General features: G+C 56.1%; 18 protein-coding genes across 18 annotated transcripts, besides 22 other annotated features; 11 read left to right on the top strand and 7 right to left on the bottom strand.

The window, feature by feature from the left end:
* Positions 1 to 24: 24 nt before the first annotated feature.
* Positions 25 to 775, top strand: EKO05_0004562 (uncharacterized protein; the record flags this gene model as incomplete). Its single annotated transcript, XM_038938776.1, has 3 exons — positions 25 to 228; positions 282 to 548; positions 602 to 775. 3 exons carry the CDS (start codon positions 25 to 27, stop codon positions 773 to 775), a joined length of 645 nt encoding a protein of 214 aa, XP_038800346.1.
* Positions 776 to 1,054: 279 nt separating this feature from the next.
* EKO05_0004561 (Glutathione transferase) lies at positions 1,055 to 1,255 on the top strand (the record flags this gene model as incomplete). Its single annotated transcript, XM_038938783.2, has 1 exon — positions 1,055 to 1,255. The coding sequence occupies one exon, from the start codon at positions 1,055 to 1,057 to the stop codon at positions 1,253 to 1,255; it is 201 nt and encodes a 66-aa protein (XP_038800345.2).
* A 117-nt stretch (positions 1,256 to 1,372) lies between these two features.
* EKO05_0004560 (Glutathione transferase) lies at positions 1,373 to 1,804 on the top strand (the record flags this gene model as incomplete). The annotated part of the gene is made up of 1 exon (XM_059636415.1): positions 1,373 to 1,804. One exon carries the CDS (start codon positions 1,373 to 1,375, stop codon positions 1,802 to 1,804), a length of 432 nt encoding a protein of 143 aa, XP_059492398.1.
* Positions 1,805 to 1,807: 3 nt separating this feature from the next.
* Positions 1,808 to 1,836: a tandem repeat.
* Positions 1,837 to 2,235: 399 nt separating this feature from the next.
* Positions 2,236 to 3,560, top strand: EKO05_0004559 (Salicylate 1-monooxygenase; the record flags this gene model as incomplete). Its single annotated transcript, XM_038938784.1, has 2 exons — positions 2,236 to 3,032; positions 3,080 to 3,560. 2 exons carry the CDS (start codon positions 2,236 to 2,238, stop codon positions 3,558 to 3,560), a joined length of 1,278 nt encoding a protein of 425 aa, XP_038800344.1.
* An 835-nt stretch (positions 3,561 to 4,395) lies between these two features.
* On the top strand, positions 4,396 to 5,446 carry EKO05_0004558 (Cutinase; the record flags this gene model as incomplete). Its single annotated transcript, XM_038938757.1, has 2 exons — positions 4,396 to 5,031; positions 5,081 to 5,446. 2 exons carry the CDS (start codon positions 4,396 to 4,398, stop codon positions 5,444 to 5,446), a joined length of 1,002 nt encoding a protein of 333 aa, XP_038800343.1.
* A 134-nt stretch (positions 5,447 to 5,580) lies between these two features.
* On the bottom strand, positions 5,581 to 6,630 carry EKO05_0004557 (uncharacterized protein; the record flags this gene model as incomplete). Its single annotated transcript, XM_038939132.1, has 2 exons — positions 5,581 to 6,383; positions 6,441 to 6,630. 2 exons carry the CDS (start codon positions 6,628 to 6,630, stop codon positions 5,581 to 5,583), a joined length of 993 nt encoding a protein of 330 aa, XP_038800342.1.
* A 511-nt stretch (positions 6,631 to 7,141) lies between these two features.
* EKO05_0004556 (uncharacterized protein) lies at positions 7,142 to 8,650 on the bottom strand (the record flags this gene model as incomplete). Its single annotated transcript, XM_038945602.2, has 1 exon — positions 7,142 to 8,650. The coding sequence occupies one exon, from the start codon at positions 8,648 to 8,650 to the stop codon at positions 7,142 to 7,144; it is 1,509 nt and encodes a 502-aa protein (XP_038800341.2).
* A 160-nt stretch (positions 8,651 to 8,810) lies between these two features.
* Positions 8,811 to 9,185, bottom strand: EKO05_0004555 (uncharacterized protein; the record flags this gene model as incomplete). Its single annotated transcript, XM_059636414.1, has 2 exons — positions 8,811 to 9,123; positions 9,172 to 9,185. 2 exons carry the CDS (start codon positions 9,183 to 9,185, stop codon positions 8,811 to 8,813), a joined length of 327 nt encoding a protein of 108 aa, XP_059492397.1.
* Positions 9,186 to 9,522: 337 nt separating this feature from the next.
* Positions 9,523 to 10,849, top strand: EKO05_0004554 (uncharacterized protein; the record flags this gene model as incomplete). Its single annotated transcript, XM_038939037.1, has 2 exons — positions 9,523 to 9,537; positions 9,587 to 10,849. 2 exons carry the CDS (start codon positions 9,523 to 9,525, stop codon positions 10,847 to 10,849), a joined length of 1,278 nt encoding a protein of 425 aa, XP_038800340.1.
* Positions 10,850 to 11,924: 1,075 nt separating this feature from the next.
* On the bottom strand, positions 11,925 to 12,693 carry EKO05_0004553 (uncharacterized protein; the record flags this gene model as incomplete). Its single annotated transcript, XM_038939104.1, has 3 exons — positions 11,925 to 12,312; positions 12,362 to 12,459; positions 12,517 to 12,693. 3 exons carry the CDS (start codon positions 12,691 to 12,693, stop codon positions 11,925 to 11,927), a joined length of 663 nt encoding a protein of 220 aa, XP_038800339.1.
* Positions 12,694 to 12,882: 189 nt separating this feature from the next.
* Positions 12,883 to 13,982, top strand: EKO05_0004552 (surf-like protein; the record flags this gene model as incomplete). The annotated part of the gene is made up of 3 exons (XM_038938932.1): positions 12,883 to 13,672; positions 13,725 to 13,830; positions 13,880 to 13,982. The coding sequence occupies 3 exons, from the start codon at positions 12,883 to 12,885 to the stop codon at positions 13,980 to 13,982; spliced, it is 999 nt and encodes a 332-aa protein (XP_038800338.1).
* Positions 13,983 to 14,003: 21 nt separating this feature from the next.
* EKO05_0004551 (uncharacterized protein) lies at positions 14,004 to 15,719 on the bottom strand (the record flags this gene model as incomplete). The annotated part of the gene is made up of 3 exons (XM_038938686.1): positions 14,004 to 14,160; positions 14,216 to 15,320; positions 15,371 to 15,719. 3 exons carry the CDS (start codon positions 15,717 to 15,719, stop codon positions 14,004 to 14,006), a joined length of 1,611 nt encoding a protein of 536 aa, XP_038800337.1.
* A 216-nt stretch (positions 15,720 to 15,935) lies between these two features.
* On the top strand, positions 15,936 to 16,867 carry EKO05_0004550 (Protein cms1; the record flags this gene model as incomplete). The annotated part of the gene is made up of 3 exons (XM_038939133.2): positions 15,936 to 16,257; positions 16,304 to 16,586; positions 16,636 to 16,867. The coding sequence occupies 3 exons, from the start codon at positions 15,936 to 15,938 to the stop codon at positions 16,865 to 16,867; spliced, it is 837 nt and encodes a 278-aa protein (XP_038800336.2).
* Positions 16,007 to 16,085: a tandem repeat.
* Positions 16,868 to 17,296: 429 nt separating the features above from the next.
* On the top strand, positions 17,297 to 18,004 carry EKO05_0004549 (uncharacterized protein; the record flags this gene model as incomplete). The annotated part of the gene is made up of 2 exons (XM_059636413.1): positions 17,297 to 17,459; positions 17,520 to 18,004. The coding sequence occupies 2 exons, from the start codon at positions 17,297 to 17,299 to the stop codon at positions 18,002 to 18,004; spliced, it is 648 nt and encodes a 215-aa protein (XP_059492396.1).
* Positions 17,324 to 17,358: a tandem repeat.
* Positions 17,588 to 17,633: a tandem repeat.
* Positions 17,653 to 17,700: a tandem repeat.
* Positions 17,773 to 17,855: a tandem repeat.
* Positions 18,005 to 18,391: 387 nt separating the features above from the next.
* Positions 18,392 to 18,432: a tandem repeat.
* Positions 18,433 to 18,619: 187 nt separating this feature from the next.
* Positions 18,620 to 18,688: a tandem repeat.
* A 157-nt stretch (positions 18,689 to 18,845) lies between these two features.
* On the top strand, positions 18,846 to 19,740 carry EKO05_0004548 (Rho GTPase protein rac1; the record flags this gene model as incomplete). Its single annotated transcript, XM_038938871.1, has 6 exons — positions 18,846 to 18,875; positions 18,932 to 18,964; positions 19,015 to 19,073; positions 19,157 to 19,337; positions 19,394 to 19,626; positions 19,674 to 19,740. 6 exons carry the CDS (start codon positions 18,846 to 18,848, stop codon positions 19,738 to 19,740), a joined length of 603 nt encoding a protein of 200 aa, XP_038800335.1.
* Positions 19,741 to 20,419: 679 nt separating this feature from the next.
* EKO05_0004547 (uncharacterized protein) lies at positions 20,420 to 20,949 on the top strand (the record flags this gene model as incomplete). Its single annotated transcript, XM_038938869.1, has 2 exons — positions 20,420 to 20,628; positions 20,682 to 20,949. 2 exons carry the CDS (start codon positions 20,420 to 20,422, stop codon positions 20,947 to 20,949), a joined length of 477 nt encoding a protein of 158 aa, XP_038800334.1.
* A 262-nt stretch (positions 20,950 to 21,211) lies between these two features.
* Positions 21,212 to 21,222: a tandem repeat.
* Positions 21,223 to 21,264: a tandem repeat.
* A 30-nt stretch (positions 21,265 to 21,294) lies between these two features.
* Positions 21,295 to 21,321: a tandem repeat.
* Positions 21,322 to 21,356: a tandem repeat.
* Positions 21,357 to 21,365: a tandem repeat.
* Positions 21,366 to 21,508: 143 nt separating this feature from the next.
* Positions 21,509 to 21,571: a tandem repeat.
* Positions 21,570 to 21,605: a tandem repeat.
* A 70-nt stretch (positions 21,606 to 21,675) lies between these two features.
* Positions 21,676 to 21,821: a dispersed repeat.
* Positions 21,822 to 21,847: 26 nt separating this feature from the next.
* Positions 21,848 to 21,946: a dispersed repeat.
* Positions 21,947 to 22,123: 177 nt separating this feature from the next.
* Positions 22,124 to 22,177: a tandem repeat.
* A 139-nt stretch (positions 22,178 to 22,316) lies between these two features.
* On the bottom strand, positions 22,317 to 23,393 carry EKO05_0004546 (Carboxymethylenebutenolidase; the record flags this gene model as incomplete). The annotated part of the gene is made up of 5 exons (XM_038938927.1): positions 22,317 to 22,471; positions 22,547 to 22,822; positions 22,878 to 23,117; positions 23,204 to 23,287; positions 23,339 to 23,393. 5 exons carry the CDS (start codon positions 23,391 to 23,393, stop codon positions 22,317 to 22,319), a joined length of 810 nt encoding a protein of 269 aa, XP_038800333.1.
* Positions 23,394 to 23,773: 380 nt separating this feature from the next.
* EKO05_0004545 (Ubiquitinyl hydrolase 1) lies at positions 23,774 to 26,397 on the bottom strand (the record flags this gene model as incomplete). The annotated part of the gene is made up of 2 exons (XM_038938962.2): positions 23,774 to 25,096; positions 25,144 to 26,397. The coding sequence occupies 2 exons, from the start codon at positions 26,395 to 26,397 to the stop codon at positions 23,774 to 23,776; spliced, it is 2,577 nt and encodes an 858-aa protein (XP_038800332.2).
* Positions 25,831 to 25,850: a tandem repeat.
* Positions 26,006 to 26,058: a tandem repeat.
* Positions 26,294 to 26,338: a tandem repeat.
* A 30-nt stretch (positions 26,398 to 26,427) lies between the features above and the next one.
* Positions 26,428 to 26,464: a tandem repeat.
* Between the last annotated feature and the right edge of the window lie 196 nt (positions 26,465 to 26,660).

Below are 26,660 nucleotides of genomic sequence, written 5' to 3'. Positions count from 1 at the left end.
AACAAGACAGTCAGAATAATCACTATGCCGAAAACAGACGAAGGTGCTGCACTGGGCCATGCGTCCTTTTGGGATGAGCGATACGCACAGGCGGGTGACAGCACCGAACCTACACACGAATGGTTTCGCGACTTTGCATCTCTGGAGCCGTTCTTCGACAAGCATCTGTTTGCGACTCGAAAGGCGGAGACACAACCAAAGATATTGCACTTGGGGAGTGGTGACAGTGTTGGTGACTTGCCACACTTTACACAGTCAACGTTTGACTGACAAATGCACAGACCGTACCGTACGACCTGTTGAAGAGGGGATACAGCAATCAATTATGCCTTGATTTCTCTGCCGTTGTGGTGGATCTGATGAAGTCTCGACATGAGCAGGAAAAGTGTGTCACGTTCCAGGTCGGAGATGTGAGAGACATGAGGGACATTGAATCTGGGAGTATCGACGTTGCGTTCGACAAGGGTACATTGGACGCTATGATCTTTGGCAGTCCGTGGAGCCCACCAGAAGAGACCCTCGAAAACAGCGGAAAATACATGAAGGAGGTCAGTAAACGAAGCTGACGTTATATTGCGCAAATCAAAACTAATGGAGTCAGGTCCAACGAGTATTGAAAGAAGACGGCTTCTTTTTGTATATCACATATCGACAGCCTCACTTCATCAAGCCTATCCTGAACCGTGACGGAGAGTGGGACTATGATATGGAGATCTTAGGGGGAGGCGACAGTAGCTTTGAGTACTACGGCTTCGTGTTGCGCAAGCACAAATGAGCTCAACAAGCGATCGTCCGCATCAACACAAGAACAGAAGTTCGAATTAAGGAGATGCAACTACTGGGTCGGCTATCACCAAAACCGAATGCACTTGGACCCTCATGCGATGCCTCTCTTTCCCCGCCGGGACTAACTCCGCGACGTTCACATGACGCCAAACGCCGTTCCGGAGACAGCAGCAACTCAGAGCAGCTTTAAAGGGTCGAAACAAGCGCTCTTGAAGTCAAAGCTACACCAGAGCCTCAACAGAATTGACTCCTGACAATCTCTGCCACCATGCCGCCAATCACGTTGTGGTTTCTACAGGCATCCCGCTGCATCCGCACAGCCTGGCTACTCGAAGAACTAGGACTGGATTACGATGTCAAGTTCTCTGATCGCACATCAGCTTCAAAAGCGCCCGAAGAATTCAAGCTTGGATCCGGTAACCCGCTTGGGAAGTTTCCTACCATCAAAGACGGAGATTTCGTGGTTTAGGAGAGTGGTGCGATTAATGAGTAAGATGAATAACCTTCACGCACGCGACTCAATATATGACTGTAGCTGACGGGCGCCAGTTACCTGTGTGGTAAATACGACAAAGACGGGAAACTGATGCCCAAGGATGACAAGACCAGGATCAAGGTCTTGCAATGGGTCCACGCTGCTGAGGCAACATTCGCTCTCCATGGCCTAGCAATTCTGTACGCGCGATGGAACATCAAGGACGCACCCGAAGGAGTTCTTGAAGCGGCCGAGAAAGGCATGTCTGTCAATGTCCAAAATGACATGTCATGGCTGGAGAGCGAACTCTCCCTTTCTCCAGGTGCGTTCCTGGTAGGCGACCGTCCTACTGCGGCAGACATCATGATGCATTTCTCTGCCACCTTCATCATTGCTAGAGAGCTGGGCACGAATGGAAAAGAATGGTCAAACATCAACAAGTGGCTCAAGGCTTGCGAGGACTCAGATAGCTACAAGCGTGCAGTCAAGAAAACGGGACACAGCTTGACCCACAGCCATGGTCCGAGCACTCAGAGCAAGTGAATGGAGAGAGAGAGAGAGAGGACAAAGAAAGAAGCAAGATAGCATGTAGCACCTGAATGTCGCAAGGAATATATTCAGCATCAGTCAAGTTGGACGGTCCGTCTTCCCAAAGCGGCTGGCGTCTGAGACAAGCCGTGAACCGTGGCCGAGAGCCCTGCCCCCGCATGCCCCAGATTTTGTGCTCCACCTCGTACAACAGAACATTCATCAGTATCGCAACGTACAAAGTCGGTACATGAAGCTCGGGTTAAAGACGCGGCTCATCGGTGGTTCATTTAATATCCGATGCACAGCCAACATGAAGTAGGGCGTCACAGCAGATAACTACACGTCGCCTTCTTCGTTATTCAACCTCCCCTCAACGCCGGTCTCCTACACCCCACCCCACCTCACTCTAGAGTTTATTCAGCCGCTACAGTACGACCTTGGCAATGCCACAGAAGCTTGATATTCTTGTTGTCGGCGCAGGCTTATCCGGCCTCGCAGCATCGATTCAATGCGCGCTTTCAGGACACTCAGTCACAGTGCTCGAGAGTGCGAAGGAGCTTGCTGAAGTCGGTGCCGGACTGCAGCTTACACCGAACGCCACCCGTCTCTTCCAGAATTGGGGTGTATACGACTCACTGAAAGATCTCGTGTGCGAACCTACAAAACTCACTGTGTACAACTACAAGGGCAAAGTTCTCGCAAACGAAGACAACTTCGACGTCAACATAAGACGGAAGTACGGAGCACCATTCTCGGACTGCCATCGTGTGGATTTGCAGCAGGCGCTTGTCAAGAGAGCGAGAGAACTGGGCGTCGCAGTTATCCTTGATGCGCGAGTCACAGGGATAGATTTTGGGCAGAAGGCAGGAGACAGAGCGAAGATTACCGTGGGCGAGAAGTCTTATGACGCAGACTTGGTCGTGGGTGCAGACGGGCTTTGGTCAACGTGCCGTTCTACCATGCTAGGAAAGAAGGATACCCCTTTACCGACCGGCGATCTGGCGTACAGAATCGTCCTCAATATCGACCAGGTGAAGAGCCAGAAGCTTCGAGATATGGTGCAGAATCCTACGTGTCGGTTTTGGGCGGGTCCGGATTCACACGTGGTAGCATACAGCATACGTGGTGGCAAGATGTACAACGTTGTGCTCCTCGTTCCCGACGATCTCGAGGAAGGTGTTGCGAGGACAGAAGGTGATCTCGATGAGATGAGGAAGCTGTTTGAGGGATGGGATCCTGTGTAAGTCGTGTCGTCCCTTCGAGACGTTATGAGCTCATCAGTGGCAGGTTGACCGAGTTCCTCGAGTGTGTCGACAAAGTCGACAAATGGAAGCTGATGCACCGGGAGGAGCTTTCTTCATGGATCAACCCGCAGTCAAACCTTGTGCTCATCGGGGACTCATGTCACCCTATGCTCCCGTACCTGGCACAAGGCGCAAATTCATCAATCGAGGATGGCGCTGTGCTAGGGTTGTTGTTAGGGCCGAAGCACTTCACCGATAAATCTCAGCTCTCGGATTCGCTGAAGAAGTTTGAGAAGTTGCGAAAAGCAAGAGGCGAGGGCATTGTGAGAGAAACATTCAAGCAGCGCAAAGATTTCCACATGCGCGATGGGCCTGAGCAGGAAGAGCGGGACCAGCGGATGCTGAGGCAACTGGGTCAAGAACTGCAAGGCTCCTTCCCAAGTCGATGGACCTGCCCAGAAGTTCAACCGTGGTTGTACGGCTATGACGCTTCGAAAGAAGTTGAGGCTGTTACGGCAAGGTAACGTTGCCTCCGCACTCGCACTCGCTCTGCATGGGTAGGTGGGTTGGGGAAACAAGGCGCTCTCCAGCGGGCGCATGTCAGCCTCGGGACTTTGAATGAAGCTATAACGTTCATTGGTGCTTGCTCATCCGTTCAAATCTATGTCAATGCTGACCCCTCTGACGTTGTTTAACGTTGTTGCACAAGGTGTTTGGTGAAACCCGCTACTGCTGTCCACTTGCCGGCATCCTCGGTTGTCGCAGGGTTGACAGGGGTTTTGCGGACCCATCACCCCTATGCAACGTGCAAGAGCAGCACAACACTCCACATTCACGAATTGAAGGACATCATACGTCTGTGGACCATGATGCTCCCGCCTATCCACCCGTTCCTTGAGCTGATCTCTGAGGTTCTAGGCATGGGTCGACAGGGCTGAGCGTGACCGCGCCCTTGCAAAAAAGAAAAGGCACTAGCAAAAGCAAGCCTCTCGATTCATGCATCCTCGGAGCTTTTTCACTTGTGTCTTGGGCACGCCTTTCATCAAAATAGGTTCATTTCCAGAAGAAACAATGCCGTCTTGTTTCGAAACTCGCATGATTCGTCGTTTATTGGGTGCCGAGCCCGCGTCGATGAGAGATTTACATCGAGGATGTAGCTAAGGCTACGAGTACATAAGGTCTCAACAGCATCGCCAGAATGGAATCATCGCATCGCATCGTCGGCCTTCCTTCACTCGTTCTCTTCGTCTTTCGCTGTGCTGTGCACTCACCTTCGCTGTCGCTTCATCAACTACACTTTCGTTCTTCAAACATCTACGCTTTCGCTTTCCAACTTCAATCACGCATCGAACCGTCAATATGAAGTATACCACTGCATCTGTCATTGCTCTGGCTGGCGCAGCCAATGCTCTGCCTCACCCGATATTGAGCTTCCCCTCCTTCAGCATGCCTTCGTTCTCTTTGCCTACAGGCTTCGGCGGCGGTTCTAGCACTGGAGGAAGTGGACTGGGAGCTGGTCTTGGGGGTCTCGGTAGCGGTGGTTCTAGTACTGGAGGAAGCGGATTGGGAGCTGGTCTTGGGGGCCTCGGTGGCAGCGGCTCGCCTTTCAGCCTCCCCTCTTTCTCCATGCCCACGGGCTTGGGCGGACAGGGATTCGGACTGGGTAATCTCGGTGGAGGTTCCAACATCCAAGTCACTGCTACTCCCACTGCTAGCGGTGCCACTCCTACCAAGACTAGCTCTGCTGGCGGCAACACTGGGGGAGGAGCAGCAAACAACGGCGCCAGCTGCGGAGGCACCGGCGGAGGAAGCTCAGAGAATGGCGTCAAAGGCGGTAACTGCTGCACTGACATGACTGTCATCTTCGCTCGTGGAACGGGCGAGTTGGGCAACATGGGTACCATCTCTGGTCCCCCTATGGTCAAGGCGATCAGGTCCAAACTCGGTGCCGATAGGGTCACTGTGCAGGGCGTTGATTATGCTGCATCTGCTGCTGTAAGTGTCGCTTTTGTGAAACCCAATTCAAAGACTGACATAGTATCAGGGCAACGCCAATCTGGGTGCTGATGGAGGAAAGGTGATGGCTCAGTACGTCCAGCAAGCACTCAAGCAGTGCCCCAGCACCAAGGTTATCGTCTCGGGCTATAGCCAGGGCGGCATGGTTGTTCACAACGCTTTTTCAAATGGTATCTCTGCTTCCAACGTCGCTGGCGCTGTCATGTTCGGCGACCCATTGAAGCGTCAGGCCATCCCTGGTCTCTCGACCGACAAGGTGAAGCAGTTTTGCGGTACCGCCGACCAGATCTGCGGTGGCGGTGGTGATGGTGGCGCCACTGGTAGCCATCTCAGCTACGGCAGTGTTGCGGACTCTGCTGCCACCTTCGCCATCCAGGCTGCCGGTCTTGCTTAGGCGATGACGAGTTGGAAGGCTGTTGAGAAAGTGGTATGATACATGGAGGAACAGCCTGCAGGACCAGGGACCCGTACATTACGAATATATCTTAACGAATCAATGCCACACGCTTGCAGCACCCACAACAAAACTTAGCTTTCTCCATACTTCGTGACCAGTGTTTTCATGATGCTTGCCGCACCACTCTTGTATCCGCCACCAAACATTGCCCAGTGGTTTAGATGATGGTAAAGCTCGTATAGCTTCACTCTATCCTCATACTCATCAACCGGCTCGGTCTTTGGACAGAGCTCGTGATATTCCTTCAGGAAACTTCCACCAAAGCCACCAAACATCTTCATGATTCCAAGCTCAAACTCACTATGTGCATAGCAAGCAGATGAGTCGAACACTACATCCTCAGGTTCACCCTCCTTGCTGCCGATGATGCCAGCGCTTGCATTTCCACTCCATAGATCGCCATGCACAACTACTGCCGTTACACCCTTCCCGTTGTTGAGGTGGTCATCACCTATTAGGCGAGGTATGACTTGCGATGCGGTAGCTTCGACGAGGTTGTGAAACTCCTTATCTGTACCCTGGGCCTTCTCGCCTCGTCGTAGGATAAAACGCAATCGATTGTCCGCATAGAATTCCGCCCAGCTTTCTTTGTAGCTGTTATCCTGAGGCGTATCGCCACAGCATGTCGTCGACGGGAATCCAAACATGGGTTTGTCATAGCCATCTGGTACTGGCGCAGGCGTTGTGTGCAGTTTTGCGAGCTTCTGAGCCAGCGAAGGTGCTTTACCCTTCGATGATGAGCGGCCTGTGAGGTGCAGGAAGTCTGTAACAAGGAAATACGTCTGTGGATTTGATTCAAACTTGCCGTGGCCGAAAGACTGCGGACACAGTGATGGCACGACGGCGTTGATTGCGTTGAGCGAAGCGTGCTCGCCTTTACCCATCTATCAGCTGTTCAACTCGCGCTGTGTACAGAGGCTAAGGGTCTGACCTTCGAACATAGTCTCAGCAGCACTGCCACTGCCAGTCTTCATGAAGAAAGTCTTTTCTTTCCCATCCTGAGGCTTCGAGACAATCTTCAAGGTCGATGCGGAGCTGCAGCCTCCACCACCAGCAGAGGAGACAGAAGTACTGTCAGCATCAAGTTGTAGGAGCTCGAGGACAGCTGCGTCGACTTTCATTATAATTTTCGGGGTATTTTATGAGATAAAACTGAGCATTGAGACGCTATTGAACAGACAATTGTGGTGATGGAAGTGTCGACTGTGACGTCACCAGCATTGTCGATCATATGATTCATTTCGCAACGCGTAACGCGTTCCTCCAAGCAACACGCTCATAGGAGAATATTACTCACTATATACACAAGTGAACAGAAAATAATATAACCCTGCCGCACAATGGAAGCTAATGCGTGTTGAGGGAAAGCGTGTGTTCGAGCGAAGACGCAAGCTGCGATTGTGGTCAAGTCACGGTGTTACGTCTTGCTAGCTAGTGTAACTGTAGGTGAATTGGAAGAGATGCATAACATGCACATGCCAACTAAGAGCTTTTAAGAATTTCCAAACCAACAGGGCTATGTATATGTCTTTGGCCAACATAACCTTGGGCCTCCATTCTGGTATAGAGCTATAGTTTGGGTATCCGAGCGATAATTGGTTGCATCTTTATAACTTCTTGCTCATCCACCCCTTAGCGCCCTGATCTTTCAATCTTCCAATGCCTGAAGTTCATGATCCGGTCTTCATTTTTGTACACGCTAATATGTTGATATTGGACATCAACTGTAATACCACTAAGGCCACGACTGTCAGTCCCCTGTCGAACAATGCTAACATTGTTAGTGATAAGACGATTTGTAATCTCGGTCCATAGAATAAACTGTCGTATGCCGCTGAAAGCAAAGATTAAGAAGTCGTTGTCCTTTGATGTATGTACTTGTGGTAGCAGTCGTACGTGAACAGTGTCGAGGTTAGGTAGTGAGGCAATCGCTTCAGCAAGTTCTTCCAAGCCTGAGCTCTTCAGAGCCTCTCCCCACAGAAAAGAAGCCTTCAGGGCCTCAATATTCGACCAAAAGATGTGTGAGACTGTTAGGTCCAAGTGCAACAACCGAAGGCTGTGGCACATCGAAAGAGATCGAAGGAAGGCTTGAAAAGCCACTCGAGCATGGCTAGTATCCTCATTGAGCGGCTGCTTCGAGAGAATGATTTTGAGTCGTGGTAGTGAGGCCACGCCCTCAGGACCAAGCTTAAGAAGAAACTTTTGCGAAATTCCAAAGTGGCCGGCGGCTCCTGCATCATCGTTCAACAAACATATCTCTAACGAGCCATAGAAGAAGCTCCGCACATCCCAACGCATTGCCTTGCTCATCGCAGCCAGTGTTTGGAGTGTATAGATTGTTTGAAAGAAGGAAGTGCTTTGGCCACTAGCATTGATGGGTGCAAAGCGATCTTGGTCTTCTGCATAGGAGCATTTCACCTGAAGCATGGGACTCATGTCAAGAGCAAAAGCATACACCATTTGTCGGATCTCGAGGGGCAAATGCAGGAAGGATTTGCGTGTAATGTCTTCGTGGAAAGAGCTGGCAAACACAAGGTCTTGCCGGGAGCTGAGTAGCTTGAGGATCCGATCGACCTTGTACCAAGGCATGTTCGGTCCAGGCAGTAGTTCGAGTGGTAGCTTGATCTCATCATCAGGCGTTAGCTCCCACGTTGTGCGAGTCTTCCATTTCTGATAGACATCTCGGTCAACACGATCTGAGTATTGTAGCTGAGAAACACAATAGGTTTTGCGGTGGAACTTATGAAATCGAATGTTACGCTGCTGCATTTCAGCATGGAGTTCGGGTATCGTCATGTTGTTGTAGTCCGCTAGTGTAAGGGCATCTAGCTCTGCTCGGCGTGCAGCAGACAAGGGTGGAGGTGGATTTGTTGGTGTGACAGGCTCGGTAGTAGGCTGTTCGGCGCACCGAGTTGCCTGGCTTGTGATGTCCTCGGTAGCTGGTTCAAAGACGCCAAGGGACTGTCGGAGATCGGACATGTTGGGCGGCGGTAGTTGATGTGAGCGTTCGGCGAGCGGTGGGTTTATGATGTGGGTGGAGCAGTAAAGGTCGTGTTTTGTTTGTGTACGGGTATTTCCACTACGAATAGGCCAGGAACTTTTAAATGGGCCAGTGAAAGTGCTAAGAACTGTGAAAGGCATGTAAAACAATATTGTTGTGGCTATGCAACGTTACAACAACAACGATACGTCTAGTAAGGTGACGCAGCCAAACTGATGAACTTGTATACTCGTGTAGAACTTATACGCCGCTGTGAACACTGGTCGCTACTCTCCCCGATACATCCCATCTTGATGTCTTCTATGTCATGCAAGCACCACACGCGGCCGTTCCCCACAGCTTCATGGGTGGTCTTGAATCACGCGCCTGCGGCACTCGTCCAACGTTTCCTCCGTTTCCGCCGCTTCCACTCCCAGCCCCAGCATTACCACGACCGTGCATGCCTCCTTGGAAGCTGTCTGGTGCTGGTGGCGTGTGTGCAGGTCGATGGAACGAATTGTTGCCCGGTGCACGGTACGGCGAATTGCGAGCGGCAGCCCACGTGTCAAGGGAGAAGAGGGTAGTAAGGTAGAGGGCGAAGAACATGTACAGCGTATCGCCGAAGGAAGTTTTGCTAGGCCGTGTAAGCAGCTATCTACACTTGCGAAAGGGGCAAACCAACGTTTCTGACACCATGTTGGGCTATATACGTGATCCTCGGATTGAGTTTGCAATTGTTGAGTGACGTAAAGGAAGCAGAGAGCGACGGCAGCAACAGAGGGGTGTCTGCCTACTTCAAGGCGCCATGGTGGTCGCCTTACGGTAGCTAGTGGTCGAGATCTGCGCCCCACATTTGCGCGCTAATGCAGGACCGAGCTGGGGTGACCAAAAATACCCATCCGTAAATTTTCGACCAACCTTTTTCACGCGTTCACGTGTCAGATATCAATTGCGGCGCTCATTGTGGCTGTGACATCTAGGTCAATCTATCGAAACACAATTCTCTGCGATTGTGGTTACAGTCAGAGCTAAGATGGTCGACAACAAGGTACAAATCTTTCTTCACATAGAACTCACGCCTGCTGACATAGTTCCAGAAGCGCAAGCATGCATCTGTAGTAATACACCAAACCGATCAACAAGATAGTTCCAACAAGAAGAGCAGGACAGAGCCTCAGGATGCGGAAGACATTGATACATCGCGCCCCACAGCGCTCTTCAAGCCCACCACAGCCAGGAATTGGACTGTCAGCATTGCACTGCCAGGAAGCTGGCTTCTCAATGCCAAAAAGCCAGATCACAAGACGATGCAAGTAGGCCGTATCGCGCGAGCTGCAGCAGTTTTTTGTGTTGACGAGATTGTCGTCTTTGACGACAACCCGTCTGGACTCACACCCAATGTGGTATCTGACCGGTATACGCGTGGCAAGAAATCCAAGTCGAAGCAAGAAATTCTTGACTCTATCTTGGAGGAAGATGAGCCATGGCAAAACCCAGACCAATTTTTGTATCACGTTCTTTCATTCGCCGAGTGTCCGCCGCATCTAAGGTACAGCCACGATGACCCCAGTTTGAGCATCTTTCAGAAGCACAAGAATCTGGAATGGACAGGTACACTACCCAGTATGGACATGCCGCATCATTTGCGACCGCACGAGTGGTGTCAATTTCGAGAGGGCGTTGTTGTCGGCCCTGCAGATGCACCACCAGCAAATCGAGGGTTGAAGGGCAAGAAGAGCCAGAAAGAGGAGGAGCAACATGTGTACGTGAAGTGCGGGCTTCCTTCTCCAGTGATTGTGCCTGTACCACCGGGAGCCCCCATCGAGCCCGCGATGCGCACGACAGTACGATTTGCCAACTCAGACCCTCCCAAGAACTGGCCGCACCTCTCGCAATCCGAGTGCGAAAGTCTGGAGGCTACAGCATGCGCGTCCTCACTTCCACGCGAAGAGGCAGGCTACTACTGGGGCTACTCTGTACGCAAGGCCTCCTCCCTCAGCACCGTGTTTTCCGAATGCGAGTTCCCTGACGGCTACGACTTCACCGTGGGCACATCCGAACGAGGTGTCAACGTACGCGATATCATCCCATCGACCACATCGAACCCTTCGGTGCAGGCGCCGGAGAAATTCAATCACCTTTTGCTTGTGTTTGGCGGTGTTGCAGGGATAGAGCCGGCAGTCGCAAACGACCCTGTTCTGGCAGAGAAAGGATTGGGCAAAGGAAGCGCACATACACTCTTCGATTCTTGGGTCAATCTTGTGCCCGGTCAGGGCAGCAGGACTATCAGGACCGAGGAGGCTGTTGAATTTGGGCTATGCGCGCTGAAGCCGTATGTGGATTCAATGTATGCTAAATAGTCGCATGTGGGTTTCCGTCAGACACGCGCGTCGATCAAGCGTACCATGAATGCCGAACATCAGACTGTCAGCCATGTGGAATAGACCGCAACATTGCCGTGACATGTACTTCAGGTCTCACAAAGTAATGCGAAAGTTTGGAAGCTGAAATTCCATCAATACTGCCTTCCCAGTTGGGGAGTGATGCTGCATCAAGAGAGTGACAGACCGCAACCGACACCTTCGAACAACCAACAGTATCTGACAAATCTGGCATCCTCGAGAACAAGGTCCAGAAAACCGTCTCTCAACATCTGCACCGCCTGAGCCACCAATACACAGTTTATCCTGTTGCTTTGCTCGAGTCAGTGATACAGGCCTTGACCAACTATACAATCGCATTCGTCGAGTCAGAGATCATGTCGCCTCAGACGTCTGCAACCGAAGTCAAACGCAATGTAGCTCTGCGGGTTTATGGTGTGTTTCTACAGCGCCTGAACTTCGATACCTTGTCCCTGCGAATCGATTCGCACAAAGTCGAATCTTCACCAGTGAACGGTCGATCCATCTAAAATGCTCGTGGACTAATTTTGGATAGATGGGAAGCGCTAGATTGGTCTGGCCGCGGTCAACATGTCGAATGCTCACCGGACGAAGCGTCGTTGATGCCTCTCGAGGAGGAGAAGGTTTGGGGTCGTGGTGCATCGGTCGTCGTACAGAGTTTTCGCTGCCGACGTATCAGACTTGCATGCAGAACTGTTCGATGCAATAAATGGTTGGCCAAAGAGACTGCTGTTACGGAAGGGGAGTGCTTGTAACGTTTGCAGCACCGACGTATCGTTCGACTGATCGGCACGTATACGTTCAAGAAGATTCTCGCCATTTTGGTATATCCCGCAGCACAGTGTGTTTGTGATGGCTGGGTTTGTGGAGGTGGAGACGGATGGGGTGATTTGATGCTACCTCCATGGAGTATCCATACAGATGCATGACTGAATCCGTAACTTCGGCTTGGTATGGGAAAGTCACATACACCATCTCTCTCAAGCCTACTAGCCCAGACTCTGCATGTTGAGGTTTGGGTCTTGCGTTTGATTCAAATCTGGCTTTTTCGTAGGCTCTTGCGCACCCTCCCAATCTCTCGCTCTAACCCCCTCAACTCCCCCGCCACGCCCACCAACCGCACCACGGGCCCCTCGACAGCGCCGCGGAACGAAGCCTGTGCGGCGCGCAGCGCAGGCGGGACCAGGATGCCGAACATACGGAGCGGATCCGGGAGCGTAGAGCCCGAGGGGGTGTTTGATTCCTCTTCTGTGGAGCCGGTGGTAGGATCAGGATCAGGGATCGACTTGGGTTCATCTTCCGTGGGTTCCTGGGTAGCGGTGGGAGGTGGCCGGGTGCTGGGTTCTGCGGAGGAGGATCCTGGGGTTGGAGTTGAGGTGGTGGAGAAATGTGGATTGTGCTCTTCGTCCTCGGATATCACGCTGGTGTTGTTAGATCGACTGCTTTCTATCGACGGAACTGATCACGTACATCCTCCGCGTCGCCTGCACGCGTTCGTCATATCGGTCCTGGCCATAGTGCACGCCGGATCGGTTGTGGAAGTTGGCTTGGGTGAGGGAGAAGAAGGCCTGTTGTTGCCATCAGACAATGGAAATGGGGTGGTTGGTTTTGCTGGGACGCCTCACAGATGATAGCTGTTGGGAGAGCTGCTGCGTGAGCTTCTCGTACTCGTCTAGCGTGTGTAGGTACTGCTCCAGCAGCGTATCGAGACGGGTGAGGAGCGCATCTTTGTCCACGCCAGACGGGTGTGCCCCATTGGGGACCGCAGGCACCGCTGGAAGTGGGACGTGAGCTTCAGTCATGTCGAGGCACGTGACGACTTGTTGTTTGCCGGCTCAAGGCCCGCGTAGGTAGACGATGGGGGAAGTCGATGCCGCCATGCCTCTTTCGCCACTAGCTGCACCGCTGCACCGCGACCGTGCCATGTCGAGAGCTGTACCCTCGCCCACTCGCCCGACACGCGCGCATCTGCGCAACCAACGCCACAAGCCATGTCGAGACCCAACCCGCTCCTGCGCCTCTTCAGGCAGTACTCGACACAGACGTCTCCTGCCTCCGCCCGCACATGCCGCGCCCCACCCCGTCCGCAATGCCTGCGCGCCCGCCGCTCACCACCCAACGTCGTCTTCTTCGCCCAGCGCCGCTACGCACACGGGCCGGACGGGCTGGACCCGAACTTCGTCTCGATCCTCGACCGGCCGGCCAAGATGGCGCGCGTGGGCAAGCAGCACGGACCCGGACTGATTATCCTGGCCATCATCCCCATCACGGCGTTTGTGCTGGGCTGCTGGCAGGTGCAGCGGCTGGGATGGAAGACGGAGCTGGTGGCGCGGTTCGAAGACCGCTTGACGTTCCCGCCGCTGGAGCTGCCGCTGCGGATCGACGAGAGTGCGGTGGAGAGCTTCGACTACAGGCGGGTGTACGCCAAGGGCGTGTTGCGGCATGATCAGGAAATGCTGATTGGGCCGCGCATGCTGGACGGCGAGGATGGCTATACGGTCGTCACGCCGCTGGAGCGCACAGATGAGCGGGGGAACAAGCACAAAGTGCTGTGTTGCCGCGGGTGGATCAGGAAGGACGCGGCGAAGCAGTGGTTTAGGAAGAGTAATGGCGCGCTGCCCGAGGGTGAGGTGGTCGTCGAGGGACTGCTGAGGATCCCGCCAAAGGGGAATCTGTTTACGCCCAAGAACGAACCTGAGGCGGGCAAGTGGTTCTTCCCCAGCGTCGACGAGATGGCTGAGTGGAGTGGGAGCCAGAAGGTGTGGATTGAGGAGACGATGAGTGAGTGTTTCGAAGTGGTTGAATTGGAGATTGGCTATCTGACAAAACACAGCGCCGGATTTGCTCACCAATTATGAGCGCGAGCCCAAAGGAGTGCCCATTGGGCGGGCGCCCACAGTCAACTTGAGGAACAACCACACACAGTACATCTTCACATGGTATGCGCTTGCACCTCTTCCTTCGAGCATCTCTTCTAACGCCCCGCAGGTACGCACTGAGCTTTGCCACCTCCATCATGTTCTGGATGGTGGTCAAGAAGCCGCTCTCCGGCACACAACGGCGGGTGCGCCACAGCTCGGAGTGGTCTTAACTTCACAATGCCTCCCCTGATTCACCCGTCATCCTCCTCCTGTATAGCAGCCAAGCGTTTGCGCTTCTGGCCCTTGAGTTGAGGCTGCGGCTCCATCCTCAGCTGCTGCAGCAGTTCTCGCGGCAGCATCTTCTGCGCAAGCGAGAACGACGTCGTGCTGCTCGACGTCTTGCGGGTTCTGTGGGGGTCAGCGTAGGCCCTGTAGGTACATGTACAGTAGAAATGTAACACACCGTCGCATGAGAGCCAGGACGTCACTCGCTTCGATGACTCTGCGGCCGGCGTGTTGTGCGTAGGCAGCTAGGTCTATGCCGATTTGCTCGAAGAAGTCGTCTGTTGTCTGTACGAGAGCGGCGAGTGTGTCCTTGCTGAGTTGTGCTTTGCTGCCTTGTGATTTCATAAAGCCGAGTGCCACCTGCTTGACTGACGCAGCTGGGAACGACGGATAGTCCAGGCCGGCCCGTGACAGCTTGAGCTCTTTCCGCCGCCCGCCCATTCGTTTCTGGACTGCTGCCAGTGCTTCAGGCGCTTGCAGACTGCGGTCCAAGGCGGACTCTTCCTCGCGATACGCGGCGAGCTCAAGATCGTCGTCTACGCCAGGATCTGATTCCCACCCTGTCATGCCGAATGCGTCCGTAGGCTCGTCCACGTTCAATGCTGCCGTTTCTTCTTCGTCGAGAGCCGGCACTTCCTCTTCCACTTCGGACTCGTCTCGCTCGGAGACGTCTGCCAACACAACAGTCTCGTCTGGCTCGTCTTCGTCTTCGATTTGCTCCTCAATCGGCGCACGTATCCGCTCCGGGATGTGGAATCTGAACGTAGGCTCCTCCGTGTCGTCGTCGGCTTCACCAAACACGCCCAGATCTGCATCGCTGGACGGCCCGTCCCTCCGCCCAGTCAGGGCTTCCACTGTATCCTCGTCTTCCTCTACAATGGTTTGGTCGAGCAAAGGATCAAAGACTCCTGTGCGGCGCCGGTTGATCAAGGTCCCGTCCATGTCAAACTCCTCATCCACAGCCCCAAGCTCACTGAAGTCGGCAAATCTCTCGCTGACTCTCCTGGCATATCTGGGGTCTTCGCTCAGCGCTCGCCGTCCAAATTCGAGCGACTGAACTGTGCCTCCGTCTACATCATCGGGGAGCTCGGGCAGAAGAGATTGTCGCGGCGGTCGCTCGTGGAAGCTGTCGTCGTCGTACATGTCCTCCAGCGGCATGCTGAGGCGTGGCGCTGCCATGTCAGGACTGTCTGCGACATCTGGGAGGTCGAGAGCGGAGTGTCTGCTTCGGCGTGGAAGTGTCTGGGGCTCCGGTTCGACTGGACGGCTGTCGCGCGCAAGGGCTGTCCAATAAATCAGCGATCTCCCCATGCAGAACTCGCGGCCAACACACCTCTGCTGAGGTTGCGCAGGAGATCCCGGGGCGTTTCTCGCTGTACCCTGCCACTCCTGCGCCGGTTGTTTCCAGGTGTGCGCGCAGCGTTGGCGCGCTCTCGCAATGCTCTGATCGCGTGGGGCGTGGTTGGCGCTGCTCTGCGTGCCGAGATGGGTCGTGTGGCTGGCCCTCCCCGTGGTGTGCGTGCAGCGGTTCCTGGCGTTCGAAAAGTGGGCGTCTTGCGGCTTCCTGGTGCGGGGCCTGCGCTGATTGCGCGGCGGAAGGGAGTGGTGGGCTCAGCGCGGGCATCGGTGTCTGGTGTGGCGACCGGCGACCGGCGCTGTTTCTTGCGCGCAGACTCGGACATGGTTGCGCAGCGGTAAGAATGCGACCAGCAAAGCGGGCTTGTTGATGGACGTCAGCACAACAGGGCAGGCGCGTCCGCTTGACGGGCTGACGCGCCGGAGCTAGGCCGGGTGCGGTGCTAGCGTGTCTTTCTTATCGATTGCGACGGGACTTTTTGGAACTTTTCCTGTTGCACGTTTCGCTGTCCCCAATCTCCACGCAAAACACAAGCAACAACATGTCCGACTCGGAAGCCGAAGGTGGCGTGCCCCTGATCGAGGCGGAGTTCGACGTCACAGCCACCTCGAAGAAGCGGAAGGCGGAAGCAGAGCTCGAGGGCGGCATCGACAGCAAGAAAGAGAAGAAGAAGGCGAAGAGGAAGCAGAAGAAACAGGCCAGAGCAAAGAACATTGACGAGGATGATCTGGATCAAGAGCTGGGTGTGAATCACGCTTTTGAGCGCATGGACGGTCAGCTGGTGGCGGACTATGTGAATGCTCGAACACGACTGTACGGCAAAGAGCTGAGCAGTGTCGAGCTGGAAGACAAGCTCATCCCTGGTGCGTGACACGGGTCTGGATTCCATGCAGATGTTAACCGAGGCAGCACGTACCATCTACGACAGCACCGGCTACAGTGACGCGCGGAAACTGGACCATCTCCCAGCTTTCCTGAAGAAGCAATTTGGCGCGCTGAAGCCCACGTCGAACAAAGCGCCAGGAGCACCGCACACGATTGTCGTCACAGCGTCTGGAATTCGGGCGGCCGACGTGTGCAGGTCGCTCAAGACGGGTCTGCCTAAGCAGGGCATCAAGGACGCCAAGGTGGAGAAGCTATTCGCGAAGCACCTGAAGCTCGCGGACCAGGTTGCGAGTCTGAAGAAGAATAGGTGCGTTGATGGAGTTGCTGCGTGGGGGTTGCGCTGACGGTACTTGCAGAGTGGACTATGGTGTAGGGACGCCTGATCGGCTGTGTGCACTGCTCGAAGAAAAGGCGCTCTCCACGGAGAACGTCAAGCGGGTGGTGATTGACGTTTCGTACATTGACCAGAAGAAGCGCGGCATTCTCGATATGAAGGAGCTGCACGAGGCGTTGATCAAGTTGCTGCTGAGGAAGGAGTTTTTGGGCGAGGACAAGGAAGCCGGGGATGAGTTGTTTGTGTTTTACTGAGATGTGATGTGTTGGTGGGAGCGTTGCAAGATACCCAAGCTAGTCTGTCTGAAGTCATGAAGTGAATAGTCATGAAGTCTGAGTAGTCACGACAGTCCAACAAGTCTAAATAGGTATCAGAGTCTGACCAAGTGTGAGGAACAAGTCACGAAAGAGCTGAATCCACCATGGAATAGCATGGAGAGTCATGAAGAGTCATGAATCATGAAGAGTGGAATAAAGCACAGGTAAATGAACAGGTCATGGAATTCACAAGTCGTGACGAGTCGTGAGAAGGGGAGGGGTGAGAAGGGAAGGAGAGGGCCTAGAATAGATGGCGGTACCAGCTGGCGCGGACACGAGATCAAGTCCGGTCGTAGACGCACACAGTAAGAGGGAGGGCTAGAGGCACGCTGGTTGTCTCGGAGTCCAAACACGTGGTGACGCACCATGGCAGGGACGGCGCAGGCAAAGGCCGAACCAGAACGCCGAACCAGAAGGCCAAACGAGAAGCCCACAGGTTTGGCTTGGTGCGGGTGCCGGAGCCGGGTAGGTTGGAGCGGTCTGCAGAGGAAAGAGGGCGAGGACGAATCACAGGGCGGCAAGGACAGCGGTGGATGGGGCACTTGTTCTTCCTGCAACCCCCTGCCGCGTTCGATGTGACTTGCGCAAGTGGGCAGCGTGCGTGTGGAGCGTCGAGGTGCATGGCGCTGTGGTGTTGGCTGGTGTTGGCTGGTGTTGGCTGGTGCTGGTGCTGGCGCCGGTGCTGGTGCTGGTGCTGGCGCTGACACAATCGATACCGCTGGTGGTGCTGGTGCTGACACAATCGATACCGCTGGTGCTGGCGCTGACGCAATCAATACCGCTGGTGGTGCTGGTCCTGACACAATCGATACCGCTGGTGGTGCTGACACAACCAAAACCGCTGGTGGTGCTGGTGCTGATACAATCAATACCGCTGGTGGTGCTGGCGCTGACGCAATCAATACCGCTGGTGGTGCTGGTGCTGACACAATCGATACCGCTGGTGGTGGCTGGGGAAGGAAGAGCGGTATGCAGTGTGCCGGCGGGCAGACTGACGACATGGTAGGGCAGGCAGGCAATAGGCAACCACCGTCTTCCGTCTATGGCCTACCGTCCGCGCCGGTCTGCGAATGAGGGCCAGGCGCGCACCGGGGCAGTCGAGTGGCACCCGCGGTCGATCCGTGCGCGGTGCCTATCAGGGCATCGCAAAGGCATGGCTGGTCGTGCGAGAGTCGTGGGCGCGAGCGTGTCGCAAGTCCGTTTGAGGAGGCTCACTTGGATGCGCGGTTGCCAAAAGAGCAGCCTGTGCCGGTGCAGTCGACTGGACCTCTGCTCTCGCTCCGCTCTTCTGTGCAGTTGAAATCTTGAAGTCTTGAAGTCTTGAACTCTGCTCCCACCACGCCCACCGCTCCCACCGCACGCAGCCGGATTCTGCTCGACTGGCCAGCTCCCACGCCACTCCATCCAGCGCGAACTCCCACTACCGTGACCGACGGGCCTTGGATCACCGCCCGGCCAACGCCCAGCACGCCAGCACGCCAGCACCCAGCACCCAGCACCCATCCACCCCCGCTGCACTGTGGCCCGCGCTGTCGACTCGCGCATCCCTCCTGCTCGCTCGCCTGCGCCTAGTCCTCACCCGCCGCCGTGCCAAGCACGCCCCCCTACGCTGCAGATAGCTCCCGCGCGCCCTCGCAGACGCTGCGAAAAGCGAAAAGCGCTGCGATTCTGCTGAACGAGCCCCCCCTACTGCCACGCTGCCACACTGCCACGCTGCCACACTGCCACACTGCCACGCTGCCACGCTGCCACGCTGCCCATCTGCCACTCGCCCCCGCCGCTGCACCGCTGCACCGCTGTACCGCCCGTCCCAGCTCCACCTCCCCCTCGTCCGCCGATACGCCGCGCCGACCAGGGCTCACGTACCCGCATATCTACCTACAACCCTAATCAGACGACGCGTCGCTAATACACAATGGCTGCTCCTGCCACCCAGAGCCTGAAGGTGCGCTCCCACCTCGCCGCCTGGGCTACTCCTGAACTCGCACTAACGCCCCCCAGTGCGTCGTGACCGGCGATGGTGCCGTGGGCAAGGTGAGCCTCCGCCTGCTGCTGTGCTGCCGAGCTGCTGGCTGACCGTGCAGACATGTCTCCTCATTTCCTACACAACCAACGCCTTTCCCGGCGAGTACATTCCTACTGTGTGAGTCGCAGTCTGATCTGGGTCCGACTCGGAGTCTGCCAGACACGCCTGTTCCACCGACGCCGGCGCTAACGTCCCCCCAGCTTCGACAACTACTCGGCGAACGTCATGGTCGACGGTAAGCCCATAAGCCTGGGCCTGTGGGATACCGCCGGGCAGGAAGACTACGACCGCCTGCGACCGCTCTCGTACCCCCAGACCGACGTCTTCCTGATCTGCTTCTCCATTGTGAGCCCTCCCTCGTTCGACAACGTCAAGGCAAAGGTGAGTCCCCACACGCCGCTCCTACCACCTACCACCCCCCAGCTGACCGCATCCAGTGGTACCCCGAGATTGACCACCACGCCCCGGGGGTGCCCATCATCCTCGTCGGCACCAAGCTCGATCTGCGAGACGACGAGGGCACCAAGGAGTCGCTGAGGCAGAAGAAGATGGCGCCCATCCAGTACGAGCAGGCCGTCATGGTCGCCAAGGAGATCAAGGCGCAGAAGTACCTCGAGTGCTCTGCCCTGACACAGCGCAACCTGAAGAGCGTCTTCGACGAAGCCATCCGGTGCGTATCGTGAGCTGCCAACCCACGACCGAGCTAACAGCGTGCAGTGCCGTCCTGAGCCCGCGCCCCCAGCAATCGGCGCAGAAGAAGAAGAGCAAATGCACCATCTTATAAGCAACAACCGGCGCAGCAGGCACGGCGGTCATCTGGCGTCATCGTGGACAACGGGGAGCTTGAACATAATGCGTCCACGGCACCCAGCGCCCCGGAGCGGTCCTGCAGAAACGAACATACCCACCCATCTCAGCACACTCCCACGGCGCGCGAAACGTGCTGGTGCTCCTCACGCTCATACCCTCCTACATCAGCATTTGCTTCATAGCATCTTGCCTACCTCTTGTGCGGCCGACCGGACAGGGCAGTGTCTACGCTTACGAAGCGTTTGGCTACGTCGCTCTCTTTGGCGCGGTGGACTGCGGATCTGGGCTTAGCATTTACGATAGACGTTTGTCTTCTGAATATCACGCATTGGTTTCTGAGCAGCTCGTGCATGACGTGTACCTTTGAACAGTGCGTTTTGCTGACACGTGAATGCGAGACTCGTAACCACACCCGCGTGGTGTTCGTGTTCGCATTCGATCTGAACCCCTGCTGCCTGCTGCAGACATTCGGAACGACGCTTGCGGTGCAGCCAATCACAACGCTCAGTGTAAGCATAACGCGCTAGCACCGGACCTTCGAGAAACCTCGGACCTCTTCAAGATGCCGTCGATTTGCCTTCGCATCGCACCCAACCACCACCAACTCCGTCAATCTCTCCAACAACCCCAAACCACCCCATCCATCAGCAACCATGCCCCGTCAACGTGGAGGAGCCGCGCCCGTCCGCCCTAGGCCTACCGTCCCCGCCGCAAGGCCCGCAACCACGGCTCCGGCGCCCGCTCGCCAGCACTCGACTGCTGCCGCGCCCCAGCACGCCTCGCCCACCGGCCAGGCTGCACCCCCAGCCGCTGCCACGCCCCAGGGCCCTGGTCTGTTCGGCCAGATGGCCTCGACAGCTGCGTACGTCTCTCCCTCGCGCCACGCGCACGGAATCTCCACTAACCCCCCACCAGCGGTGTAGCCGTCGGATCCTCCATCGGCCACGCAGTCGGCGGTTGGTTCAGCGGCGGCAGCAGCGCGCCCGCCGAAGCCGCGCCCCAGACCACCGAGTTCGCACAGCAGCACAGCGTCAACTCGTCGGCGCAGCAGCAGGCCGGGCCGTGCGCAGAGAACGTCAACACGTTCCGCAAGTGCATGGACGAGAACCAGGGCAGCCTGACCATCTGCGGGTGGTACCTCGACCAGCTCAAGGCGTGCCAGGCCGCCGCCGGCCAGTACTAGGCGTGCGGAAGACGTGTGTGGATGTAATGTGCGATAGACGCAGGAGCAGGGAACGCATCATGGTGACGTGCATAGTGTAGCGAACAGCATTGAATCGAATCACATTTCACCTCTTCAGCCACGGCCACACTTGCTCTGTTGACTCTACACAAACTAACCAACCTGTGCATATTGTGCTACTCCCCTTCGTTCCCGGTATAAACCCCCTGTTTTAGTAGTGAAGAATTAATGTCTTGTCTAGCTCTACACTTGCTAGTATCCTATTATTATCATAATAATAATACGAAGAAGAAGAAGAACAACAACAACAACAACTAAACTCCCCACCCAAGCACTATATCCAGTAGCACAGCACAGCACAGCACAGCAAACCCCAAGCCCCAGCCCAGCCCCAGCCCAGCCCCAGCTCGCCCAGCATTCCAAAAATATTAAATAGTGGCAAAACTATATACCCAGACAGCCAAGCCAGCAAGCGCGCCTATGGCTGGAACAGCGCTTCGCGCCCTGCTAGGTCCAAGGTGCAAGGTAATCGCTGCTAGGAACCTACAGGTAGGCAGTGATGTAATATAATATAATAGGATAGAATAAAATATAATAGGATAGAATATAATATAATAGAATAGGCTGGGCTGGGCTAGGCTAGGCTAGGCTAGCTATACGTAGTATCATCAGGCTATAGCTCTACCTTAACCTACTGTGCTAAGCAACTAAAAGGTATTAATGTCAAGGCCACAGCTCTGCCCACCGTGCCAAGCATGCCTCAAAAAGGTAACAATGCTCACTTTGATAGTGAGACAGCGGCCAGAACAGTACTTATTTGCCCTAAGGCTTCCTACAGGTCAGAGGTGGACGCATCCACATGCCTAAGGCTGAGAGTAAGGCTGAGAGCCTAATAATTAATGCTTACTTAGATGGTGAGTGGATGGGTTAGAACTGTACTTGTTTGCTGTACTAGGTTAGAGGTGGACACTGCTACATACTAGAGGCTAAGAGGTTATTACTGGAGCCTGACATGCATTTCCTAGTTGCTGCTGTATTCTTTTTTTTTACTTTTTTTTCTTTTTTTTTTCTTTTTTTTGCTTTTTTCTTTCTTTTTCTTTGTTTCTGCTCTGTTATGTGCTTGCTGTTTAGTAAGTGTTGTAGGTTTAAAATGTGTACTACGCTAGAGGGTAGGGTTAGAGTGTAGTGTAGTTAGTAGTTAGGAGGTAGAGATAGATAGATGGATAGAGTATACAGCGCTGTTAGTTCTACTTCTAAACCCTACTAGAAGAAGGTAAAACGCATTATTTTAGGAAAAGCTGAGGAGGTAGATGGTGTTAACTCTTTTCTTTTTATTTCTTCTTTCTGCTAAACTGCGCGCTCGCCGTCTAGCAAACGTCCTCGATCTCGACGTCTCCGCCAGTCCGCGGGCCGAGGTCAGCGCGCAGCGTGCGGCTGAACAGCTCCTTCAGCATCTCGAAGCAGATGCCGGAGAGCGCGGCGTCGTATCGGCCTTTGCTGAGTTCGTCGCGGATAAAGGCATCTGCTCCGTCAGTGGGTACTCTCACCACGCGTCATGACGATGGGGGAAGTGGGAGAAGAGGAAAATACAACGTACGTTGTGCCCACGCGGGCTCGTAGAAGCTAAACGTCACCCCGGCCTCGTGCAGCGTCTTGCGGATCAGATCGCGCCCCGCGGCGGGGACGTGGTTGTCCATTTTCCCGAAGATCAGGACCAGCTCGCCTTGGATGTCGCGCGCGCGCTGCAGCGAGTCGTCGCTCTTCCCGGCGCCGAGCGTGCCGCTGTGCACGTCGGTCGCGAAGTAGCAGATTGCGGACGCGACGCGCGGGTCGAGAGCGCAGCGGTATGCGAGGTGCCCGCCGAGACACATGCCTGTGCGTCTCAGCATGCCATGTCATCACGAGGGTGAGCGTGGGAAGCAACGTACCCGTGGCGCCGATCCGGCCATTGCACGTTGGGAGATCGAGGAGGATGTCGACGGAGAGTTTGGCGTCTTCGTCGTACGCCTCGAGTTTCTTGGTGATTTTCCACTCGTTTCCGGCGTCGGTGCCCGGGCCGTCGTAGGCTAGAGCCTCTGGGCCAGTGAACTCGTGGTACGAGGATGGGGCGGCGACAATGTAGCCTTGGGATGCAATCTGGCGTGCGAACCGAGCTACGGGGCCCGTCACTGGAAGATGTGAGATGGATGGGGAGAGCAGGCGGCAAGACGGTGGTCAGAAAGTAACGATTCAGACTTGAAATTTCACCACGCACCCTGGTAGATTTCAGAAAACACAACAACGCCGGGGAACTTTGCCTTTGGGTAGTTTGCAATAGTCGGGTGGAAGAGGAAGACCCCTGCTGAAATTTAGCTACTCGCACCAGAGAAACACTCCATCGAGCACCTACGCATGTCACCGCCCGCCTGGGTCGGGACATCCCTGTGTGTCTCTGTGATGAGCATTGTGTTGGTAACCGTACAGAGCTCGTTGTTGTGTTGTGTTGATTGATACCTGACGTCCAAGGTGGGGTGGAGGGGCTAGCGCACAGACTACAAGTCGAAGATCAAGACATCACGGAAGCAGAGCATGTTGCTTGAATTATGCATCGTCTTCTTCCAATTATTTTTTGACGCCCTGGAGGGCATCTTCTCCCCTACATGCTCCTGCTCTTCTTTTGTCCATCAACAGACGGTGTCGATGACGGTCGATGACGGTCGATGAACACTCATCCACGGCTCTGCGCTTGTGGATATGCTTTTCCCTGCCATGGCAATGCTGCTGATGACTTTTGGTCGTGAAAATTCTTAACATACGTTCTGTTCGTCTCCGTTCGAGCCCGCTCTCATGACTCGATGCGTTGGTAGAACAGAATGTACGCCACCTTGTTGTCCCTCACGTTCTCCTTTGCAAGTGGCGTTCGCTTCCCCGCCGAGTTGGGTGTCGCTGTGCCGTTGACAACACCAGCCCACTTCTTGGTGCTGTCCTTCTTGTCTGTACCATTGACTTGGTTCCAGCCTCCCTTGTCTGAGGCCTCCTCGTCCATGTCGATCTGTGCAAAGAAATTCTTGCTCTTACCGGCGTCGTTCTTGTGCTGCTCAAGAGCAGCAGCCAGCAGCTTGGGGTCCTCTTCAGCGCCCCCCTCGGCGACGTCCTCGGCGCGGATGCGACGGATCACAGTGTCGTCCATGCGGATCCACTCCTTGCCCTCTTGTCGGCGAAGATCGACGGTGTAGTGGCCGCCGCTGGCATTCTTGCCGTGGTGATAGACGACACCCGTCAGCCTGTACTTGGGGAATCCACCCTGTGCTTGGTAGCCTCCACGCTTGTGCTGAGGGAACACCTCCTTGGGGATTTCCAGCTCAAGGGGGTAGCCGATCTTCTTCCAGATCTTCTGCGGGCCCTTTTCGTCGTAGTGGAAGCGCTTCAGATGGAGGATGAGAACCGGCGGCAGGGTCTCGATGTGCACCTGCTTGGTAGAGGCGCGAGCGCCGCGAACGGCACTGTCCAACGTCTCCAGACGCGTCAGGTTCTTCAGCGCGTCCGAGATGTTGTTGATGTGTGGCTCGCCAATGTCGAGCTGCAAAGGCTGGTAGGGTTCGAAAGTGACCGACGGCTTCTCACCCGCCTTCCTGTACTCGGAGCGGAGCTTGCCGCCAAAGATTTTGGTGATGGGTGTTTCGACCTCGACGGCGCCAGAAGACTGGGTGTGTGACGTCTTCTGCTTCGCTGTGACTTCGAGCCAGCCGCCATCGGTGGAGTCTGACGGATCGGCGTCTGGCGATGTGCCGTTGTGTGCCGCATCGGTCTTGCCCTTTTTAATCACGTGGGCACAGTCGTCGTGCAGCCCGGCGAGAAGGAAGCCCAGAAACTCCTCGGCGTCTTCCTGTGAGCCCCGCTTCATGTTGTCGAAACGAGGCAATCGCCTGATGGTGTCGTAGACGTACTCAGGGGTCAGGGGGTCGCCGTACTGCTCCAGCTCGTCCACCTTCAAACGCAAGCGCAGCTGCTCGGCCGAGCTGGCCGAGTCGATGACTTTGAAGTCGCGCAGGAACATGATCATGGCGTCAACGAGAGGGGTCTCCGACTTGAAGCTATGCACAGCGCGCTTTGCCGTCTGGTCCAGGAAGTCATAAAAGGGCGCGCAGAAGAGGAGTACCTGAAGGACCTGGCGAAGGGTTAGTGGTGAAGCTCGGACGTGGATGCAGCACCTACAGAATTCATGTAACAAAGGTTGCCCGTATTTACAAGGCCACGAGGCTCGATGAACGAGACCTTGCTTTCAGCGTCGACAGCGTAGGACGCAAGGACCTCTGCGAGGGAGCTGCTCTTGGATGTCACAGGACCGTTTGCGCTCACCGCACCGTTTGAGGCGGCTGGCGGCTGTGCCTGGGCGGGAGCTTGCGGTGCGGCTGCAGCGTTCTTGGCGCGCAGCAGCTCAGCCCATGACTTTGGGACGGCGGGTGCGGCGGGTTTAGGGGCTTCCGGCGCAGGGGCAGCGAGTGGGTCTACCGTCGTTGGCTGAGGCTTCTCAGCAGGGGCAGACTTGAGCGACTTGTGGGTGGTCGAAGCCGCGCTTGGTGCCCTGGCGGTCTTGATGGGGATCAGCGGGACAGCGGGCTTGGTCGTGTTGCGGGCGTGCTTGGGCGCGGCGGCGGCTGTCTGGGCAGCCGCTGGCTGAACCGAGGGCGCGTCCATCTCGGACGGTGGGTGCGAGGTGGAGGGGGTGTCGAGCTCGGCGTCGGAGGGCGCGGCCATGGTGGAGGCCTGGGACTCGTCTGGTTCTCCTGCCGACTCGTGCTCGGCGCGTGGCGAGTCTTCTGTCGCCTTTGCGTGGGCGAGGACATGCTGCCGGCGCGAAGGCAGCGCGAGGCCTTGCTCCTGGGGCGGAACGGGGCCGCGCCTCCTTCTCCTCCTCCTCCGGGCTGCAGCAGGGGCGGGAAAGTGTGCGTCGGGGACAGAGAGCCAGGGCAGGGGCGGGTAGAAGGGCTTGAACGTGGCTGGCTGGGCGACAGACGGCACGGGCTCGGACTCTGCGACGGGGGGAGAGGTGGCCAGGGAGGCGAGCACAGAGGGCGCAGGCGGTGCAGGCGGTGCAGGCGGTGCAGGCGGTGCAGGCGGTGCAGGCGGGGCACGGGGCACGAAATCAAGACGGCGCGCGTACGGGCCCAGCGAGGGCGGCGAGGGCGGCTGCTGGGGCGTGTGTGTGCGCTGCAGGGCGGGCGGGGGCGTGTGCGAGTGGGCGATGGGCGGCGTCTGGGCGAGGGCGGGGATGGCGGGGGGCATGCCGGCCATGTGCGGGTGCGAGGAGACGACGACGGGCGAGGCGAGAGGCTGGAACTGGCGCGGGGGCATGTTGTACTGGGGCTGGGGCGGTGGCTGCGGCTGTGGCTGTGGCTGTGGCTGTGGCGGGGGCTGAGGCATGGGCTGGGGCGGGTGGTAGGGGCTCCATGGCTGCATGTGCGGCATGGGCTGGGGGTAGGCGTGCGGCGGGCCATAGTGCTGGGGGGGTGGGGGTGGTGGTGGTGGTGGTGGTAGACGGGCGCATACGGGTTGTGGTAGACGGGCGAGTGTGCCTGCGGCGGCGCGGCGTAGTAGTGCGGGTACGGGAGCTCCATCTGGCGGCGGGCCTGGTGCATGGGCGCGCCGGGGGGCATGTGGCCGGGCATCATGGGCGGCGGTGCTGCCTCGATGGCGGTGGCGGGCGCTGGTCAGCACGACCGCGCGGCCAG

This window comes from Ascochyta rabiei, chromosome 6 (assembly GCF_004011695.2).
Source record: "Ascochyta rabiei chromosome 6, complete sequence".
NCBI classification, from domain to species: domain Eukaryota; kingdom Fungi; phylum Ascomycota; class Dothideomycetes; order Pleosporales; family Didymellaceae; genus Ascochyta; species Ascochyta rabiei.
Note: the sequence above shows the minus strand (reverse complement) of the source record. Positions and strands in the feature narration are given on the sequence as shown.